Source organism: Emydura macquarii, unplaced genomic scaffold (assembly GCF_026122565.2).
Source record: "Emydura macquarii macquarii isolate MOO-44397 ecotype Brisbane River unplaced genomic scaffold, CSIRO-AGI_Emac_v2 contig_1876, whole genome shotgun sequence".
NCBI lineage: Eukaryota > Metazoa > Chordata > Testudines > Chelidae > Emydura > Emydura macquarii.
In genome coordinates, this window is record NW_027132013.1 from 23,408,496 (window position 1) to 23,428,332 (window position 19,837).

General features: G+C 43.4%; 1 protein-coding gene across 1 annotated transcript in view; it reads left to right on the top strand.

Annotated features, from left to right (window-relative positions):
* Nucleotides 1-19,837, top strand: part of LTK (leukocyte receptor tyrosine kinase) — a 151,442-nt gene that overhangs the window by 52,744 nt on the left and 78,861 nt on the right. The window contains exons 2-4 of the mRNA XM_067557951.1: nucleotides 6,141-6,254; nucleotides 11,040-11,192; nucleotides 12,504-12,726. Coding sequence (XP_067414052.1) covers nucleotides 6,141-6,254; nucleotides 11,040-11,192; nucleotides 12,504-12,726 — 490 coding nt within the window. The remainder of the gene's footprint in view (nucleotides 1-6,140; nucleotides 6,255-11,039; nucleotides 11,193-12,503; nucleotides 12,727-19,837) is intronic.

Genomic DNA, 19,837 nt, shown 5'->3' on the forward strand with positions numbered 1-19,837 from the left:
ATGAGGATGAGTCCGCAGATGAGGAGGAGGAGGAGAAAAGGGGGTAGCCAAGTGGGGTATCCCTTCTCCCTGAAAGCCAGGAGCTGTTTGCAACACAGGAGCAGCCCACCCAGATGCAGGAAACCGTGACTGACCTGGAATGCCGGGGAAGGCACATCTGGTGAGTATGTACTGAAAATTGCATGTCTTTGGTTATATCCCCTGTCCAGAATCTTGTACCAGTGGGAAAAAGTGGGGTGTATGGTGGTAGGGCTGTGCTTGGTGTGCTTAAGCATTGGGTTCACCCTGAAAAAGATTTCTGTGCACAGGGATGCTCCAAGAAGCCTCCATGCATATCTCCAGGAAGTTTTCATGTAGGTAGTCTGCAATCCTTTGCAGAAGGTTCTTGGGAGGCCAGCCTTATTTCTTCCACTGCTATAGGACACTTTCCCCCGCCACTCTGTTATTAATTGTACAGGCATCATCGCAGAACACAGAATAGCAGCATAAGGGCCAGGCCTGTAGCCAGATGCTTGCAGCAAATCCTCCCTTTCTGCCTGTGTGACTCTCAGCAGGCTGATATCACTCATGATTACCTAGGGAAGATGGTACACATTTACAGTACTCGACCAAGAAAGTTTTTTAAAGTGTGTGTTATTGCACAGCCGGGAATGGTTTCTTGGTTCAGCGCACCACAAGTCCCTATGCAGGACATTGTTGCTATGGGCCTTGAGCATCCACAAAGGGGTTTCCATTTTTTTCCTCCAGAGACGGTTAACCTGTACCCACCCCTCACCCTTTCTACCACCTGTTAAAAGCCTGATCGATTGAGAGCCCTACATCCATGCTGCTCTAGGGAGCATGCACTTGTGCAGCATGGGCCCCAGGGATTTCCCTAACATAGATGAACTCGTGCCTTACTTACCATGGCTGGAATGGCACTCCGACCCCTGCAATAGTCAGGCAATGGTATGCAGTTGTAATCTTCCCTTGGGAATGTTCAGTGGACTTATTTTTACATTGTAACATTGCTTTTCATCCATGGGATGAGTTAACAATGGGTACCTTGTGCTTTGCTTCCCTCACAGTGGACAACGTGGCCTTCAACACTCCACCGTCTCCTACTCCTACAGAGCGCCTGTCGCAGATAAGAAGGCGAAAAAAACCAACCTGGGATGACATGATTCATGAGCTAATGAATGCTTCTGAGGCTGCTGACACAGAGCTAAGAGCGTGGAGGATTTAATTATCTGACAAACTGAACATGGACATGGACAACAGAAAGACAGCACAGAAAAATGAGTGTTCAACACAAGAAGAGATGCTGCATATAATGCGTGATCAGTCACACATGTTGAGGCATCTGGCTGAGCTTCAGGAAGCTCAGCAGCAAGACAGGCTCCCTCTACAGCCCCTGCAAAACTCTGAGCTAAATCATTCTTTCCTAGCCCCCACCCCAAAGCGGTCCAGGAGAAGGTTGAGCAGGCTGCAGTACGTACTGCACTCCTCGCAGGTTGAGGCGAGCAGAAAGAGATGACGGCCCCTTTAAGAAGTGGGAATGTGTGATTTCCTGTGTGCACAGCCAAAATGGGCTCTGTATCCCTGGCCCCACACAAAGCATGTGGAACATTCCATTTTCTTCCATTTCCCACCTCTGTGAAGGATCACCAATAAAGAAAGTACTGCTTTCCAATTCATTGTTCTTCATTTACTGATGAAAAGGGAATAAAGGAAGGAGCAAGTGGGGGGGGGGGGATTGGATCGGAGGGGGAGGAGGAGGAAGGTTGGGGGGGGGACATAGTGCTTCACAATTCATGACTGTTTATTTATTGATAAGAAGGGAATAAAGGGAGGGGGAAGGAGGAATGACTGGAACGGTGGGTGAGGGGAAAAGGGGGAACTGGTTTGGTGGGGGATGGGTAGGGGATGTGAAGTGAAACCACAGCACAGATAAGCAATGCACATTACTGTTGTGTCTCATTGCAAAAGTGGATTTTCAAGGCTTCCCTGCGGCGCAGTGCTCTGTGATTGGCTCTCAGCATTGCAGTGGCATCTGGCTGCTCAAAATTGGCACCCAGCCTATCTGCCTCCACAACCCAACCCAATGGGAACTTCTCCCCCTTTGTCTCACAGACATTATGGAGCACACAGCAGGCAGAGATAACGGCTGGGATGTTTTTTTCATTGAGGTCTAACCTAGTGAAAAGATTTTGCCAGCGCACCTTTAAATGTCCAAATGCACATTCCAGCACCATTCTGCACTTGCTGAGCCTATTATTAAAATGCTCCTTCTTGCTGTCCAAGTGCCCAGTATAGGTCTTCATTAGCTAGGGGAGCAAGAGGTAGGCAGGATCCCCCAGGATCACCATTGGCATTTCAACATCGCTAATATTTATTTTTTGGTCAGGGAAGAAAGTGCTCGCCTGTATCTTTTTTATCAGACCTGAGTTCCTAAAGATGTGTGTCATGCACCTTTCCAGACCACCCCACATTGATGTCGGTGAAGCATCCCCCATGATCCACAAGGGCCTGCAATACCATTGAGAAGAATCACTTTCAATTTATGTACTCTATGGCAAGGTGGTCCGGGGCTAAGATAGGGATCTGCATGCCATCTATCGCCTCCTCCCCCCGGACAGTTTGGGAACCCCATTGCAGAAAAGCCTTCCACTATGTCCTCCACATTTCCCAAAGTCACTACCCTTCTTAGCAGAAGTCTAACGGCCTGGCACACTTGAATCACAGCTGCTCCCAACTGACCAGTAGCAGTCTGGCGTTGCTAGCTTCTGCAAAGTGATGGCCATTGTCTTCTCCACTGTCAGAGCTGGTCTTAAGCCAGTATTCATGCGCTCTCCGCAAAGTTCAAAGAAAGTGGACTTTTGCATTCAATAGATCTGCAAGCACTGCTCATCATCCCACACCTTCATAACGATGCGATCCCACCAGTCTGTGTTTGTTTCCTGGGACCAGAAGCGGTGCTCCAGAGACTGCAGATGATGTGTGACAGCCTGCAGCACATGGGAACTGTTTCGTTCTATGGCTTGTAGCAAGGTGGCCTCTGTAACATTGCAATTTTCAGCGGTGTGGCTCCTGTCTCGCCCCTGAAAATACTGCAGAATAAGTTGTGGGGTGTTTGTGGTGCTCACAATAATAGTGCAGAGCTGAGCGGGCTCCACTCGTCTCAGGCAATGGTGTAAGTGTGGCAGAGAGTGAAGGGTTTGAAAAAAATGGCATGAAAAGGAGATAGTCTATTTGTTTGGACTGGGATAAGAAGGGGGGGGTGGAGGGGAGTACGTTGCATCATGGGAGGACGACCTTCCCAATAGCCTCTGCGTCTAGTTGCACTGTGGGATAGCTACCCAAGGTGTATTGCTTTGCTTGTCGACCCAAGCACGGCTATGGGAACACAATCCTCTGATGCAATGAGTGTGGAGTGATCATGCTCCCCTGACTGCTAAAATTTGGCTGGTGAAAGTCAAGTTAAAATAAATCAACTTCACTCCACAGTGTAGACATACCCTAGGAGACGTTTAAGAGGTTAAAATGTGAGTCCAGATTGGGTTGAAGCATTGAAAATCTTCTGTCTGCAGCTCATGAACTCATCTACAGTCAATCATCTTTCACTCAGTAATAACCAGGAATCTGCTGTCACTAGCAAAGAAAATAGTATAGAATATAAATTCCTGTGAGAGGGTAAAGCAGGCCCTTATCAATCACTGATCCTCAATCTCCTTTTCTGTCCAAATGAATTGTGGCTCTTAGTGAATTCTTCAGCAGTCGCCGTCTTTCTAACCTCTCAGCTGCCCCAGGCTCAGCAAACAGCATGTGCTCAGAATTGGGCCATGGGAACATCTCAAGGCATCTGTCTGAACCTTCCACTGGCTTTTTGTCAATTCAGACTAAGTGGATGCTGCAGTGTGGTGGATAGTGTAATTAACAGATTGAGTTCCACCCTGCTCTCTTTCTGCCTTGTCTCTCATTCTAGAGCAATATTCCAGGCCTTGAACACCCTAACCTTGTTGGTATGGAATTCTATTAACGGGAATCATATTTAGTAGGGAAGGAAGAGGACAATCCAGGAATAGTTGTGGTTGTGAGGGGATGAAGATCAAAGGAAACGATACATGTATAAAGGCATCAAGAGGAACATCTAAAGCAGGACTTTTGCCATGCCTGTCATAAGATCCATGGATCCCATGATTTTCATGTTATTTCAAAAATATGCAAGATGCTCAACATTTTCGGATCTGAGCATGTGAGTGGATGTGACAAACTTGACTGAGAGCCTAACTTTGCAGCAGTCAAACCTTGAGGGACGTAAACTCTCAGCTGCAGCCATAATTAGAAGAGATCAGGAGGTCAGCAACAACAGTTCAGCAGCTCAAAGAACACCGAACACAAGATGACAGTGACATGTCTATCCCCCAAGGGTCTTGAGGTCTCCTTCCTTGGTACAAAGATTTTCTAATTTGGACAGTCTGGTTTGCTTTACAATAGGAACTTGATTGCTGCAAACAAAGTCCGTTTTTGATAGTTTTATCACTATTCCTTCACCTCTTTCCTCAAAATAAACCTTAACAATCTCCCAGCACCGAGTGTCTTGTGAGAACTCAGGCTCATTAGGGGAAGATTTTTTACATTCGTTTCCGGCATCTGATCAGATAGACCTATTGCTATCCTAAAACATCATCCTGCTTAAGACATTCCTCAGGATAATGCTTTATCACATATCACAGGCTCAAATCAAAAGCATCAAGGTCCTTGGATGTTTTGGACATAGCATGAAAATCATGAGAACTTTAGCTGTTGGTGTGTGGAGACCAAGGGTCTACTTCCTGTACAACAGGGTCTGCTGCAGTATGAGAGGTCCTCTATTCAAAACTTGTCAAATTATGAACTGCAAAGCACCTCCTGGTGGATAATGGAGACACAGGATCATCTATAGTATGACAAGAATCTGATCCACTAGGACAGCACCTCTGCTCAAAACTGGTCACTCTTATCATGGTGTTCTTGTTATTTCCTCTAAAACTTGGGGGAAATGAAGGTTATTCAGGGTACAGAATAATTCCTATGACCTTTGACATTTTCTAATACTTGATCTTTTCACCACAATTACCAAAAACTACCCCACAAATCTGATGTGAATAAAAAATGTGGTCTTAGCAATGAGCGAAAGGCAGAGTAATCACTGAGGTGGATATATATGACAAAGACATCCCTCAAATAGACAAAGTACAAGGGAATTACTAATATGAATAAATAAAACAGTGTTTTCACTGGAGAAAGGAGAGCACGTACGACTAGGACATCAGCAAAAATTGGCATCAGGCAAAATACAAGAGCATTGTTTGCTTTCGGCTCCTTTGAAAACCTCAGCCTTTGTGAAAGGCAAAAAAAAAGAGAGACTCTTTGGATTTGTACAATGGTGTAAAATTTTATCAGCGTGAGTTTAGGATGCAGCATCATTCATGTGTGGTGAAGCTGAGAGTAAGTGGTGCAGGTCCTCCCAAATGAATGCTTTATACCATCCTGTCATGTATTCTGTAGATACAAATCACAGTAACATTCTTTTACAAATGTTTTAGAATAGTGGGCCTCCGACTGTGAAGTGCAAAGCATTCACTGGTGACTGATGACTCATGGATTGCTGGTGGGTCAAAGTGCTGCCTCAACCACCTCATTTCCAGCCACTTCTAAAATGATATATTTCTCTTGTGTACAAGAAACACACACCCAACAGCACTAGGCAGATATATGGCTACACCATAAGGAGGGGTATTATTGGATGAGTATATTGCTGTTGCATGGGCACTTTGGGAGTGTATTATTATAGCAAGTGCATCTTTGGAGGGCATGTTGCAATAACAAGCGCATAGCTGAACAGAATATATATGTAATAAAAAGGACATCGTTAGGAGAGTTCTGTTGCTATAGTGTGTGCTTCTCTGGGAGCTATACTGCTATAATGAGGACATTGTTGGGGGAGCACTGTATTGCAACTGTAGGATGAGGGCAGGTTTTGGTGGAACGTGATGCTCTAACGTGGCCTAGGTTGGGTGGATGTTCATAGTGTAATGTAATAGGAGCCCTAAAAATTTGAATCCTGTATCAATACATATGAACATAAAACTTTCCCCCTTCTTGTTGTTTTGTTACAGTCGCTGTGTCCTGCTCTGGATTATATGAGAAAAACCCTTCTTTACTGAGTACCCCTCCAAGGCTGTCTCCAGGCAAAAATGTGATGGTATCATCTGATCAATCTTCCAGTCCAGGTACTACAGCTCCTGTTCCTTATGCCCTTCCTATCTCTTAAGCAGGACCCATGCAGAACAGAGGAGATGATAATCCGAAGCACCCCATCTCCATTTGTGTGTCTGGTTACTAGAAAGTCATGCTGCTGGCTTCAATAGGATAAATGGAACAGACTCAAGCAAGCTAGTGTAGCCTTAAAGGACTGTCTCCATTTCTGGAGGAGAAAAAAAGTCTTTCCCACCAACACACTATGAAAACACTCAGCATTCAATATGTGGAGTTCATGAAGCAAATGCTAATTAATGGAGCTGTTTTCTCAGCAAGTAGAAAATAAAGCCCATGGCAGTAATACAGAATGAAGTTATTTTCAAAGGAAATTTTTTCTCTAGCTGTCAGCAAAAGCCTAACAGGACTTAGCAAGTAGCTACAAGGAAGGTAGGATGAACTGGGCTTTCTGTGGTACCAGGAGTAGTTGAATGAGTGCCCAGGTTTGTGAAGGGCAGAGAGAACGAGCCTACCACTACTAGAAAGGTAGGGAGCTGTACAAAGCTGTGATACTCTTGGAGGATTCTGAACATGTGTGGAAAGTGCACACAGTTCAATACCCACTAGGCTTCAGGTACTCTCCTTTCCTGTCTGCGTTCCCACCTTAGCGCTGTTTAGGAAAGAGCAAAGGGAAAAGACTGCTACATGAGGCAATTCCTGATAGGGGACCCTTTCAGTTAGAGCAGGATAAGTATATTGTTACTGTACACATACCAGACAAATTATTCTCTTATACAGTAGTGCCAGTGACCTAGTAGCTCCAGGTAAGAGTTGGATTCCTGCAGTGAGAACTTCCTTGTGGCAGTACCCTGCTAATGTCACCTAGGACTCTTACAATGTGAAATTCCTCCCCAAAGTGTCGTGTCAGTGTTGGCTGAAATGCTGAAATGTACGTTTCTTCATAGCAGTTCCATGGCAACTGAAATTGCCTCCTGTGATGATGGGGCAATACACACACACACACACACACACACACACACACACACACACACACACACACACACACACACACACACACACACACACACACACACACACACACACACACACACACACACACACACACACACACACACACACACACACAAGGTGACAATATAAGGATGTGGGAGGAGAACAGTGGCAAGGCACCTTTATCATGAGATCCCTCACAGAGGATGAGCAGTATTTGGCAGTAACGGAGAAAACTGGACTTATTCAGCCTTAAAAAGAACCATATTTTTATTTCAATAGCATTACAATAATTCCCCTTAGTCCTTTCTCCTTTCCCACCCCACAGTTTCTAACATGTACCCAGAAATATTTAATTAACGCATCCTTTCTACAAAATTCATATCCTTCTGGCTTCACAGACCTACCTGAAGAATTGGTATAGACAGGGTGGTAGGCATGTGTTATGTATTCAGAGAATCATAGAAATGTAGGGCTCGAAGGGACCTTCCATTGACTCAATGGGAGCAAGACTGCCCTTGGTCCCCAAGAAGGAAATGAGCCGTTGACAAACTGAAAGAAAACCAGATAATAAAAAATCAAGTCCCAGGCTTGAGAAATATTCCCCTTAGTGTTTATAATTCCTGGGTGTGGGGCACTGTCTCCTCATTCCTGGGTCTGTGGAGAAAGACGATCCACATAGAAGAAATAGCCTCTGCTCTTGTTTGATGAGTGGTTCCCCAAGTCCCACCCCAGCCCTAAGGTACTAGCCAAAGAGTTGCATCCCAGACTCTGCTGTCATGGGCCCTCTGAGGAGCAGATGCACATTTAACCTGGGACAGATATTCCCTAATACTCAGACCATTTGATGTGCATCCAACGCTTCCTTGCTCTGTACATGGCCCTAGACATCCCCCTCCAGTTATTCAAGATAGTTCAGTTGAAAGCTGAGTGTGAAGAGTTACAGGGGGATCTCACAAAACTGGGTGACTGAGCAAAAAAATGGCAGATGAAATTGAAGAATGATCAATGCAAAGTAATGCACATTGGAAGAAATAGTCCCAACTACACATATATAATGAGGGTTCTAAATTAGCTGTTAACACTGAAGAAAGAGATCTTGAAGTCACCAAGGATATTTCACTGAAAACTTCAACAGCAATGGTCAAAAAAACTAATAGTATGTTAGGAACTATTAGGAAACGGATAGAAAATAATATAGACAATATGATGATGCCACTATATAAACCCACAGTGCACCCACCCATTGTGTCCAGTTCTTGTCACCCCATCTCAAAAAGGGTATAGTGGAATTATAAAAAGTTTGAAGAAGGGCAACAAAGATGATCAATGGATGGCTTCCATATGAGGAGAGACTAAAAAGATTAGGGCTGTTCGTCTTAGAAAAGAGACAGGCAAGAGGAGATATGATAGAGGGCTATAAAATCATGACTGGTGTGCGTAAAGTGAATAAAGAAGTGCTATTCATCCATTCCCATACTACAAAAACCAGGAGTCATCCAATAAAATGAATAAGCTGCAGGCTTAATACAAACAAAAGGAAGTACTTTTTCACACAATGCACAATTAACCTATGGAACTCCTTGTCATGGGCTGTTATGGCCAAAAGTCTAACTGGCTTCAAAAAAGAAGTTGATAAGTTCATGGAGAATAGGTCCATCAGTGACTATTCATTAAAATGGTCAGGGATTCAACCCGATGCTCTGAATGACTCTAAACCTCTGACTGCCAGAAGCTGAGAGGAGAAGACTGGTGAATCACTCTAGCTTCCCTTTTCTGTACCCTCCCCTGCAGCTCTGGTACTGGCACTCTCGGAGACAGGATACTGAGCTAGATGGACCATTGATATGGCCCGGTATGGCCGTTCTTATGTCCTGAGTCAAGTCAATTCCCACACGTAAACACTTAGTTTGTATGGATTGGGCTGGAAATTTAAACAACCAAACGAAAACGGTTAGAAGATTCTCACTTGAGCTGCCAAACCAACTTGAATTCTGCTCTGCTCTTTGTTGTCCACCCTCCACATATGATCCAGAAGCCTGGCCCTGCTACTTTCCCAACCTTAATTCTTTCGCTTGGTACTGGTTCCTATCTTCCTTCTTTCCCAGGACTGAGTCCCTCACTGGGAATAGGGTGCTATTCACATTTGTAAGGCCTGAATATCATCCAAATGTTAGGATTCCCGAACACAAATGCTTAGTCTTTTAGACCCAGATCCTCAAAAGTATTTAGGCATCTAACTCCCATTGATTTAAATGGGAGTTTAGGAGCTTAAATACCTTTGACGATCTGGGCCTTACTATGTATATATCTATAACCCCTGTGGCCTTTAGATGCTATAATAATAACCACCCTCTGAATGAATATCAGCCTACAATACTTGTTCATCTCACTGTGCATACGTGTGAGAGAAAGCATTACACAGCTAATGTCCCTGCAGGTAGCTTGTATGAGATTGATAAGGCAGCAGCAAATTAGTTCTTTTCTGGTTTATAATACGATGATTATGAAAAATAACTTGGCCAGGATGCTCTGTTGCTTTCAGTACTGTGAATGAACTGTACAGCAGGGGTTCTTTCCTCCTCTTCTTAGGGGTAGTGAAAGGAGGTTTATTTTACAGCCCTTAAGGTATCTCTACATTGCAAAGAAAAATGTGTATCAGTAACAAGTCTCAGAAGTCAGGGGCTCATGGGGCTCAGGTTGTGGGGCTAGAAATAGCAGTGTGGACGTTTCTGCTTGAGCTAGGGCCCAGGCTCCAAGACCCTTCCACCTTGCTGGGTTTTAGAGCCTGAACTCCAGCCCAAGTAGGAATGTCTACATTACTATTTGTAGCCCTGCAAGCCAGAGTCAGTTGACCCAGGCTCTGAGACTCGATGCCAAAGGTTTTCCTTGCAGTGTAAACATACCCTCAGCTATTCTATTTGAGAACTTCCTGAGTTCTGTGTCCCACAATGAGAGGGTTCTGTCTCCAGCCTCTTTCAATTCCTGTTCTATGTTGGCTGTCATTCTTGTTCTGGGTTGTACTTACAAATGGGCCGGATCCTCCGCTGGTGTAAACTGGTTTAGCTTCACTGACTTCAATGGAGGCATGCTGATTTACACTGGCTGAAGAAGTCCAGGGTTGTCTTCCTCAGTTGGCCTTTACCCCGCCTCAGGAGGGAGAATCTCCATCATTCTTATCCAGGGGCGGCCTCCTCTTTTTCCTCTGATAGCTCCTTTTCAACTGAGATGTCACAGACTATTAGGCTGATCAATTGGAGAAAGGTCAGAGAAGAGCCATGAGAATGATTAAAGGATTAGAAAACATGCCTTACAGTGATAGGCACAAGGAGCTCATTCTATTTTGGTAAACAAAGAGACGTTTAAGGAGTGATTTGATTACAGTCTATAAGTACCTACATGGGGAACAAATATTTGATAATGGGCTCTTCAGTCTAGCAGTGAAAGGTATAACGTGATCCATTGGCTGGAAATTGAAGCTAGACAAATTCAGACAGGAAATAAGGCATACATTTTTAACAGTGACGGTAATTAACCCATTGGAACAATTTACCAAGGATCACAGCAGACTCTCCATCTCTGGCAATTTTTAAATTAAGGTAGTTTTTCTAAAAGATGTGTTCTAGGAATTATTTTGGGGAAGTTCTCTGACCTGTGTTATACAGGAGGTCAGACTAGATGGTCACAATAGTTACTTCTGGCCTTAGAATCTATTAATCTAGATCTGCTCATTAATATCCTGGACTGATACCCTCCTTGGAACCAGGTGGGACACCAATGAAAGGTTCTCTCTCTGTTTCTCGACATAGAAACCTCTTGTACCTATGGGTCAAGCTGCTCCTGGGTAACATCTACGGACATCTCCGGAAAACCAGATTGGGTACCATCTTCAATGAGTGCCTTGGTGTCACAGGAGCAGCGTCAACTTTTGAAGAACAGTTCATCCAGTGGAGACATAGAAGGTAGACAAACTTCCAGTTCATTCCCAAAGATATACATATATGCACATAAAGATGTCTATGGCCATCCTTCCTTGTCCCTCTCAGACTGCCACACAGACTAAACCTCCTTACATGAAGCCATCATGAAATCCCACTATGGACACTAGAGAACACACCACTAAGAATCATGTGTACATTAAAAAGCCATTCATTTTTCCATATAGTTACATAACACCGGACTTGAGTATATTGAGTAGATGTCTGAAATATTTATTGCAACGTACAGTGTGTGTGAAGCTTCCCTTGGATCTCGCACCTTCCTGCTTGAGTGGGCCAGGAAGTTGCCCATCATTTTGATCCAGCGCATCCTACTGTCCCAGCATTGAGAAATGCAGATGGCACACTCTCAAAGAATTCTCCCCCTCCTTCAGTCTTTCTGGCCTCTTGAGCCGGTAACTTATCCTTTCGTCGACTGCAGTGCACAGTGTAGCTACTTCCGTAAGAGGAGTCAGTCCCTGAGAAATGCTTGTGTTTGGGATGGAGCACCTGGCTCAACTCCTGGTATAGCTAATAGGCTTTGAAGGGGCCAAAGTCTGGGACTCAAGATTCCACCACTCTTCTACTGCCTCCTGCCTGCACCATATTTCAGCTTGCTGATCGATTTTAATGGAGGCGACACTCTCAAAGAACCCCAGTTATTGGGAAGTAACTTATCTCTCATCACCTGCCACTGTTAGGTCCCAGGTACTCATCACCTCTTGGGATCTGTTCCCAGCCCTTTCAGCTTGCTTTGATTTTAATGGAAATTGGAGGTTCTCTGCACCTGCCATCACCCAGGTACTCATCACCTCATCATAATTTTTATGTCCAGTCCTGCTCCCATTGAAATGAGAGGTTCATGATGACTTCAGTGGGCCAGACTCCAGCCCTTTGTGAATTAGCTTTGTTTCCCCCCGAGTCAGAAGAAGCCACTTTTAACTACAGAGAGTGAGACTCCCAGGAAATTCGGCCCCTTAACAGGGCTCAGCTGACTCCTCATATTTGTATGCTCACTCGTGTATATATTATGTTTCTAACTAATATTTTATCTATTGCTTCCTGCCTTCTTTTTCCTTCTTACTCTCCCTGGTTTCTTTTCCTCTCTTTTCCCTCCTCTGTCTTGATGTGTTCTCTACTTATTTTCTTTCTTTTTAAACATAATTCTTTCGCTTCTTTTTATCCTCTTTACTTTTTTCTTGTCTTTTCTTCTCCTCTCCTTCTTTCTCATCAATGCTTCTTTCAATCACTCTTTCAATGTCTTCTACCCTTGAACTCTCCCCTTCATTTCTTCAGGGGAGATTCTCCTCCTGAACGCCAGCAGGTTCTTGGATAGATGTGAGTTCAGTCTGCATAGTCCCATCCTGCCATGGAGCATGGAGTCCTGCCTGCTGGAGCTGGCCATGTATTCACAGGGCACGACTCCTCCTCTCCAGGGATTCACAGTTGAAATCCGACACGTGGAGACAAACCAGCGCATAATCATCCCTCTGAGAGCTGGACAAGAAGAGAACACCTGGTAAGTCCTGCTACATGCATCCATTTAACATTGCCTGGGTGGGCAGTTCCCTTAGGGCATTGTTTCTAGCAAAGTCTGCTCCTCTTTTCTCTCCCCAAAGTCACTGATTCTGTGATGGCCAACACTGGGGACTAAACTGGGAACCTCCAGAACTAAACGCATGAGCCTCCACAGCTTGATCTAAAGACCTAGCCTCCATAACTGCTGGCTGTAACAGACCCACATCCTCTGGGGATAAGACACAGAAGACGATGCATAACACACACTTGACCAGTGGGTTACACTTTCTCCCAAACCTTCAGTAGGGTAACAATGCCCCTATTTCATCTGATTCACCTACTATTGCTGAGATTGTAGGCCTAAAATCTACTGAATCCAAAATGCTCCCTCAATAATGGGTCGATTTCTCTAAGCAATATCATGAGTTATCCTGGTCACAAGGGTTATATTTCGCATAGTTTTGGGTAGTTTTACCTATCTTACACTCGTCTCCTCTTACCACCAGTATCTGCATGAAGTGGATTGTCAGTGCACATTCTGTGGCAGGGCATGCATCACAGTCCTCAGCTCTGTTAATGTGGGTGAACTTTTGGCAGAGGGAGTGCAGAAAGCAGTCTCCATAGATAAAGGAAACACATCCCTACTCATCTTGTTGGACCATCAGCAGCAGGCGATACCACCAAATATGCCTGTCTCACCACTAAGAAATGTCCTGGGTGAATAGAAACACCCTGAAATGCCTCAGGTCCTTTCTCACAGATCAAGCACAGAGGGGTCACTGTTCCTCCACCTCCAAGGTTTGGGCGTCTTCCCTGAACATCTACAAAGCCACTCACCAGCTCTCGAGTCATGCAAAGGCTCCCCATGTGCTGTGGGAATCATCTGGTGACTGGTTAGTCCAGCTTTCCGGTTCCTTCACAGAGCTGGAGGACTCAAAAGGGATCACAATGGAGCCAAGGATCTGGTCCCTAGTGCTTTTTGGGCCATGAATGAAAAATTCTACATGTCTTCATTCTTTTCAAAGGCTGCTCCTTCCTGACATGCCTCGCTGGGTGGAGGAGCTAGGTATAAGAGTAGAGTCTGAGTCACAAAGATTCAGTTCTGATCCAGACTTTTCCAGAGTTCAGGGGCATTTACTTCTGGTCTGTCTGTGGAGCTCTGGGTCAGGAAGAAGAGATAGTGTACACAGAGAGAGAGGAAGAGAAAGCAGACAAGAAAATCAGGCAATACCAAACCTTAGCCTGCATGTTTCTTACTTTGGTCTTCCCTGTGGTTGCTTTTTCATTCCTGTATGTGTCAGAATGCACATGAGATGGGAACCAAGAGGGTGTTTTGAGGTGGGACGAGGGGCTGAATTATAAAAGAGAGAGAGGAGCCCACACGGCTGTTGATTTGCAATCTTCCTTGTGCTTGCTATCCTTTCCTCCTGCCCGCCTTTGAGGAGCATGGGTTAAATATACTGCACGCTCTTTGTTTAGATCACCTAATTGGCTCCCATGGAGAATTCCACCAACGGACCCTTGGTTTTGTTTTCCTTGAATTCCCTGGCATCACCTTTTGTTGCTATAGAGATATCCAGCCAAGACTCCTGTTCTGTTGAGCCAAAGACAGCAATGTTTGACTTAAAAGTTTAATTCTTAACCCTCAAATCCCTTCCCCTCTATTTTCAGTTCTCACTCACTTCCTTTCCAGGAAGGCCCTTCCCCCTCCAGATGTCTCCTTGCCTGTCTAGCAGGGGAAAAGTGCCTTCTTGGGGGTCAAATTCTGATGTTATTCTTACACCCCAGAGACTGCCCATGACTCTTCAGGGATGTGACTAGTCTTTGTTGGTCAACGCAGCTAGATTCACAGGTCCATTTCTGATTATTATTAAATGATTGATTGATATAGTACTCCTCACAAGTATCTAGCTGTTCAGTATCAACAGTGATCGGTTCACCCATCACTGACATGCAGCTACCTCTGGGATAGAAAACAGAAGCTGTTTAACAGCCTACCTGAACACTACCACAACAGCTTCAGGAGATGAAGTTAAAATCATCTTCTCTAATTAAAATTGCAGCGTAATTTAAGTAGGTAGAACCTAATTAGCTCAACTGGAAATTTGTCAGGACATTGGAGTTAATATCTTTGCTCTCATGAAAGGAGTGAAAAGCTCAAAGGGACCTTTAATAATCACAGGTGGTCAGGGGCTTGGTTTTAAAGACATCTAAAATATGTAATATACTTCAGTCATGTTTAAAATATGTGGAAGTAGTGAAAACAAGGGGATGGAATTAGAGACCTTTGGAACAAAAACGATTCCTTTCTTTTCCTTTTTCAATGGATTGATTTAAAAAAATCTCTACATAAGTCCAGGGTGGAGAAAGAAAACCTAGTTTAGTGTGTGTAGCAGAACAAATAGGACTCACTACTGCATATTGATCTAGCTTCTCCATGGCAGGCACATGGCTCAAGACCAGCTTTCTCTTTTATAGCTGAAGGCCTTGTGCTGTCAATTGACAGGAAGACCAGCCTGAAGTAATTGGATTTTTGGATGGTTGGAGATCTTTAAATGTTTTTGTCTGCTTATAAGCACTACTGTACTGTTAGGAGTAGAACGGGAGGTGCAATGAGCAAATGATATTGTAGGGTTAAGGCTCATGTGCAGCATATTGTTAACCTGTGGAACTCACAACCACATGATATTGAGGCATGATTAGTAACTTATATGAAGAAAAAATTAGCTCTCCTGCCTTTTCCAGTGGGCAGAAACCAAAGAAAAGCCTACCTCAGCTCTTCCCAGCAATCCTCACCCCTGTTATCAAGCCATACCCAATCCCAAATTCCAGCTAGACCACTTCACTGGGCTCTTCTTTTTCTGGTTCTGGGGATCTCCTATCCTATTCAGCTCTTCCTTCTGAATTCATCAATGGTGCTTTTTCCCTAGGATTCCAGCTCTGTCCTATAACTGTATGGTATGCATGAAAAGGTGGTGCTTTTCTGATTGGTGCTCAGCTCTCGGATCAGCAAACCATCATCAGATTTGTAGTGCTGAAATTACTGCTCTGTCTCTACTACTCACAGTTCAGCTCAGTCTCTGGTAAAAGTATTCCAGTGAAAGAACAGAGAAGAGAGAGGACTGGAATAAACCAAACACCAAATCCTCTGGTCTAAATTTAACAGGATAACCCTAAAATATCAGCTGTAGTTGCACTATCTACAATAAAGAATTGCTGCTCATCCTCATTCTTCAGGGGAAAAGATGACCATTTGCTGGTTCCAGGGAGTGCTTTTCTCCTCCATGGTAGGGTAATGCTCAGATATCCAGGTGTATTCTGTTTATTTTTCCTCCTTCCTCTAAAATATTAGTCATTGGCCAAAGTGTGAGGCAAGGTACCAAAGCAGACAAATCACTTGTTTGTTCTAGTATAGGAATTCCCATATTTCTGATTATTGATTGACACTAGCTAAAGGGACAATAGTCTTTGCTCACATCTCAGGACAAGTTACTGCTGGAGTTAGATGTTGGTTCTTCCTCCAAGTGTGTGAATGTAAATTTCAGGACTGTAGAAACAGATCTATAATCCACACCAGCAACAGCTCTCTGCTACTGAAATAAAGCTTATCTCAGGTCAGTGCCACCAGTATATCTAGAGTCTATTACATTCTGGTCATGTGGGTCAAGCAAAATCCACTCTGCCACTTAATGGAATCTGTCCAAAATGAAAGCTATCCAGTAACAAAGTCTGCCCTAGGATCAGATATGTAGAAGACTCCTTCAGTCTCTTAGTTCATTAGGAACAAAGAGATTTAATCTGTGGCCACCTGGAATGGACCTTGGGTGTAGCCTCAGAGAGGAAATAAGCTAGGACTGGATATCTGTGCTACAATCCCTGACAGGAGAAGAAATGGAACTTGGATTTCTGTCTCTCTGAAATGGACTTTGGGTACTATTCCTAAGAGGAGACAAATCTGAGTCTGAGGTGGATTGATGTTTGAGAGGCTCTCTAGATAAAGATGTCAAAAATTAAGTCATCTCTGAATAAAGTCTGAAGTCCTGAAGCAATCCTAGAAATGTAGGGCTAGAAGGGACCTCGAGAGGTCATCTAGTCCAGTCCCCTGCGCTGAGGCAGAACCAAGTAAACCTACACCATTCCCAACAGATGTTTGTCTAACCTGTTCTTACAAACCTCCAAGGATGGGATTCTACAGCCTTCCCTTGGTAACCTCTTCCAGTGCTTACCTATCCTTATAGTTAGAAAGTTTTTCCTAATATCTAACCTACTCTCCCTTGCTGCAAACTATGCACATTACTTCTTGTCCTACCTTTAGTGGACACACAGAACCATTGATCACCCTCCTTTTTATAACAGCCCTTTGAACATGTCTGAAGACTGTTCTCAGATCCCTCCTCAGTCTTCTTTTCTCAGTACTAAACATACCCAGTTTTTTTAATCTTTCCTCATAGGTCAAGTTTTCTAAACGTGTTATTTTTTTTTGCTCTCTTCTGGACTCTCTCCAACTTGTTCACATCTTTCTTAATGTGTGCCCAGAACCAAACACAGTATTCCAGCCGAGGCCTCAACAGTGCTAAGTAGAGTGGGACAGTTACCTGCAATGTCTTACACGCAACACTCCTGTTAATATACCCTAGAATGATATTGGCATTTTTCGCAACTGCATCAAACTGTTGACTTATGTTCAATTTGTGATCCACTGGAACCCCCAGATCCTACCAGATAACTACCACCTAATCAGTCATTCCCTATTTTGTAGTTGTGCATTTAATTTTTCCTTCCTAACCGAAGTACTCTGCACCTGTATTTACTGACTTTCTTCCTGCTGATTTCAAATCAATACTCCAATTTGTCAAGATTGTTTTCAACTCTAATCCTGTCTGTCCTCCAAAGTGCTAACAACCACTCTCATCTTGGTGTCATCTGCAAATTTTGTGAGCATACACTCCATTCCATTAGCCAAATCCATATTGAATGAAAATATAGAATAGAACCAGGGCAGACCTTTGCCGGACCCCGCTGGATACACCCCTGCAGTTTGACAGCAAACCATTGATAACTACTCTTTGGATACAATCTTTAAACCAGCTTTGCAACCATCTTATACTAATTTCATCTGGCCCACACTTCCCTAATTTGCTTATGAGAATGTCATGTGGGACTGTGCCAGAAGCTTACTAAAATCAAGATATATCACATCAACAACTTCACCCCTGTCCAGTAGGCCAGTAATCCTGTCAAAGACAAAATTAGTTTGATTTGGTAAAATCGGTTCTTGACAAATCTATGTTAGCTACTGCTTATAGCACTATCATCCTATAGATGCTCACAAACTGATTGTTTAATAATTTGTTCCAGTATCTTTCCAGGTATCAAAGTTAGGCTGACTGGTGTATAATTCCATGGTTCCTCTTTGCTCCCATTTTTAAGGATATGTACTCTGTTAGCCCTTCTCCGGTTCTCTGGGAACTCACCCACTGTTCATGAGTTCGCAAAGATAATTGCTAATTGTTCTGTGATTGCTTCAGCCAGTTCCTTAAATATGCTAGGGTGAATTTCATCAGGCCCTGCTGACTTAAATACATCTAAACGTTCTTTAACCTGTTCTTTCCATATTTTGGCTTGTGTTCTTTCTTGTGTTAATATTAATTGTGATAAGTATCTGACACAATTTACCTTTTTAGTGAAGACTAAATCAAAATTAGGCATTAAATACTTCAGCCTTTTTTATTTTGTCCATTATTAGCTTCCCTGTCTCAGTAAGTAGAGGATGAGAACACCACCTGCACCCCCAACTACTTCAACCATTTCCTTAGTCTTTCTCTTGCTCCTAATGTACTTATAGAACCACTCCTTATTGCCTTTTATGTCCCTTGTTAGGTGTAACTCATTTTGTGCCTTAGCCTTTCTAATTTTGTTACTACATACTTGTGCTATTCTTTTGTAATCTCCTTAGCAATTTGTCCATTTCCATTTTTGTAGGATTCCTTTTTGATTTTCAGGTCATTAAAAGACCTCTTGAGTGAGCCATTTCAGCCTCTTACAATTCTTCCTATCTTTCCTTCACATTGGGATAGTTTGCTGCTGTGCTTTTAATATTGTCTCTTTGAGAAACTGCCCACTCTACTTAACTCCTTTTCCTGTTAGCTTTTCTTTCCATGGGACCTTACCTACTAGTTCTCTGAGTTTGTTAAAGTCTGCTTTTTTGAAGTCCATTGTCCTTATTCTGCTGCTCTGATTCCTTCCTTTCCTTAGAGTAATGAAATCTATTTTATCGTGATCATTTTCACCCAAATTGCCTACAACCTTCAGATTCCCTCCCTGATAGCCAGAATCAAGTCTAAAATGGCTGCCCTCCTTGTTACTTCCTTCACCTTCTGAAAAAAAAAGTTGTTCCCAATACATTTCAAGAACATTTTGTGTTTTGCCATATTACTTTTCCAACAGATGTCTGGGTAGTTGAAGTCCCCCGTTAACACTGGATCTTGTGTTTTGGATATTTCTGTTACGTTCCAGAAATGACTCATCCACCTCCTCTTCCTGATTTAGTGGTTTATAATAGACCCCCTGCCATGATATTGCCCTTGTTTTTTACCAGAGACTTTCACCCAGAGACTTTCAACTCTTCTTCCTCTGACCTCCTTCTGGACTTCAGAACAAGTGTATATATTCTTGATATATAATTCAATATGTCTTCCCTTTTTTCCCAGCCTGCCCTTCCTGAACAAGTTATCTCCCGCTATACAATATTCCAGTCATGAGATTTATCCCAAGTATCTGTGATGCCAGTTGTCATAATTTAGCTATGTACTAATAATTGTAGTACTTCCTGTTTATTCCTGAAATGCCTTACCTTTATGTATAGATATCTAAGATGTTGAGCAGATTCAGTCACTGTTATCCCTCTTGTTGCTCCTATGGCCCTACTTTAATTTTCCATTTACTCCCCAATTAGCTTTCTGTTAATTTCACCTTTTTTATACTTACCTGTGGGTTTTTGTCACTTGGCCCCTTTGAACCTAGTTTAAAATCCTCCTTACTAGATTGGCGAATCGGTGTGCAAAGATGTTCTTTCCCTTTGTGGTCAGGTGGACCCCATCTTTTCCCAGCAA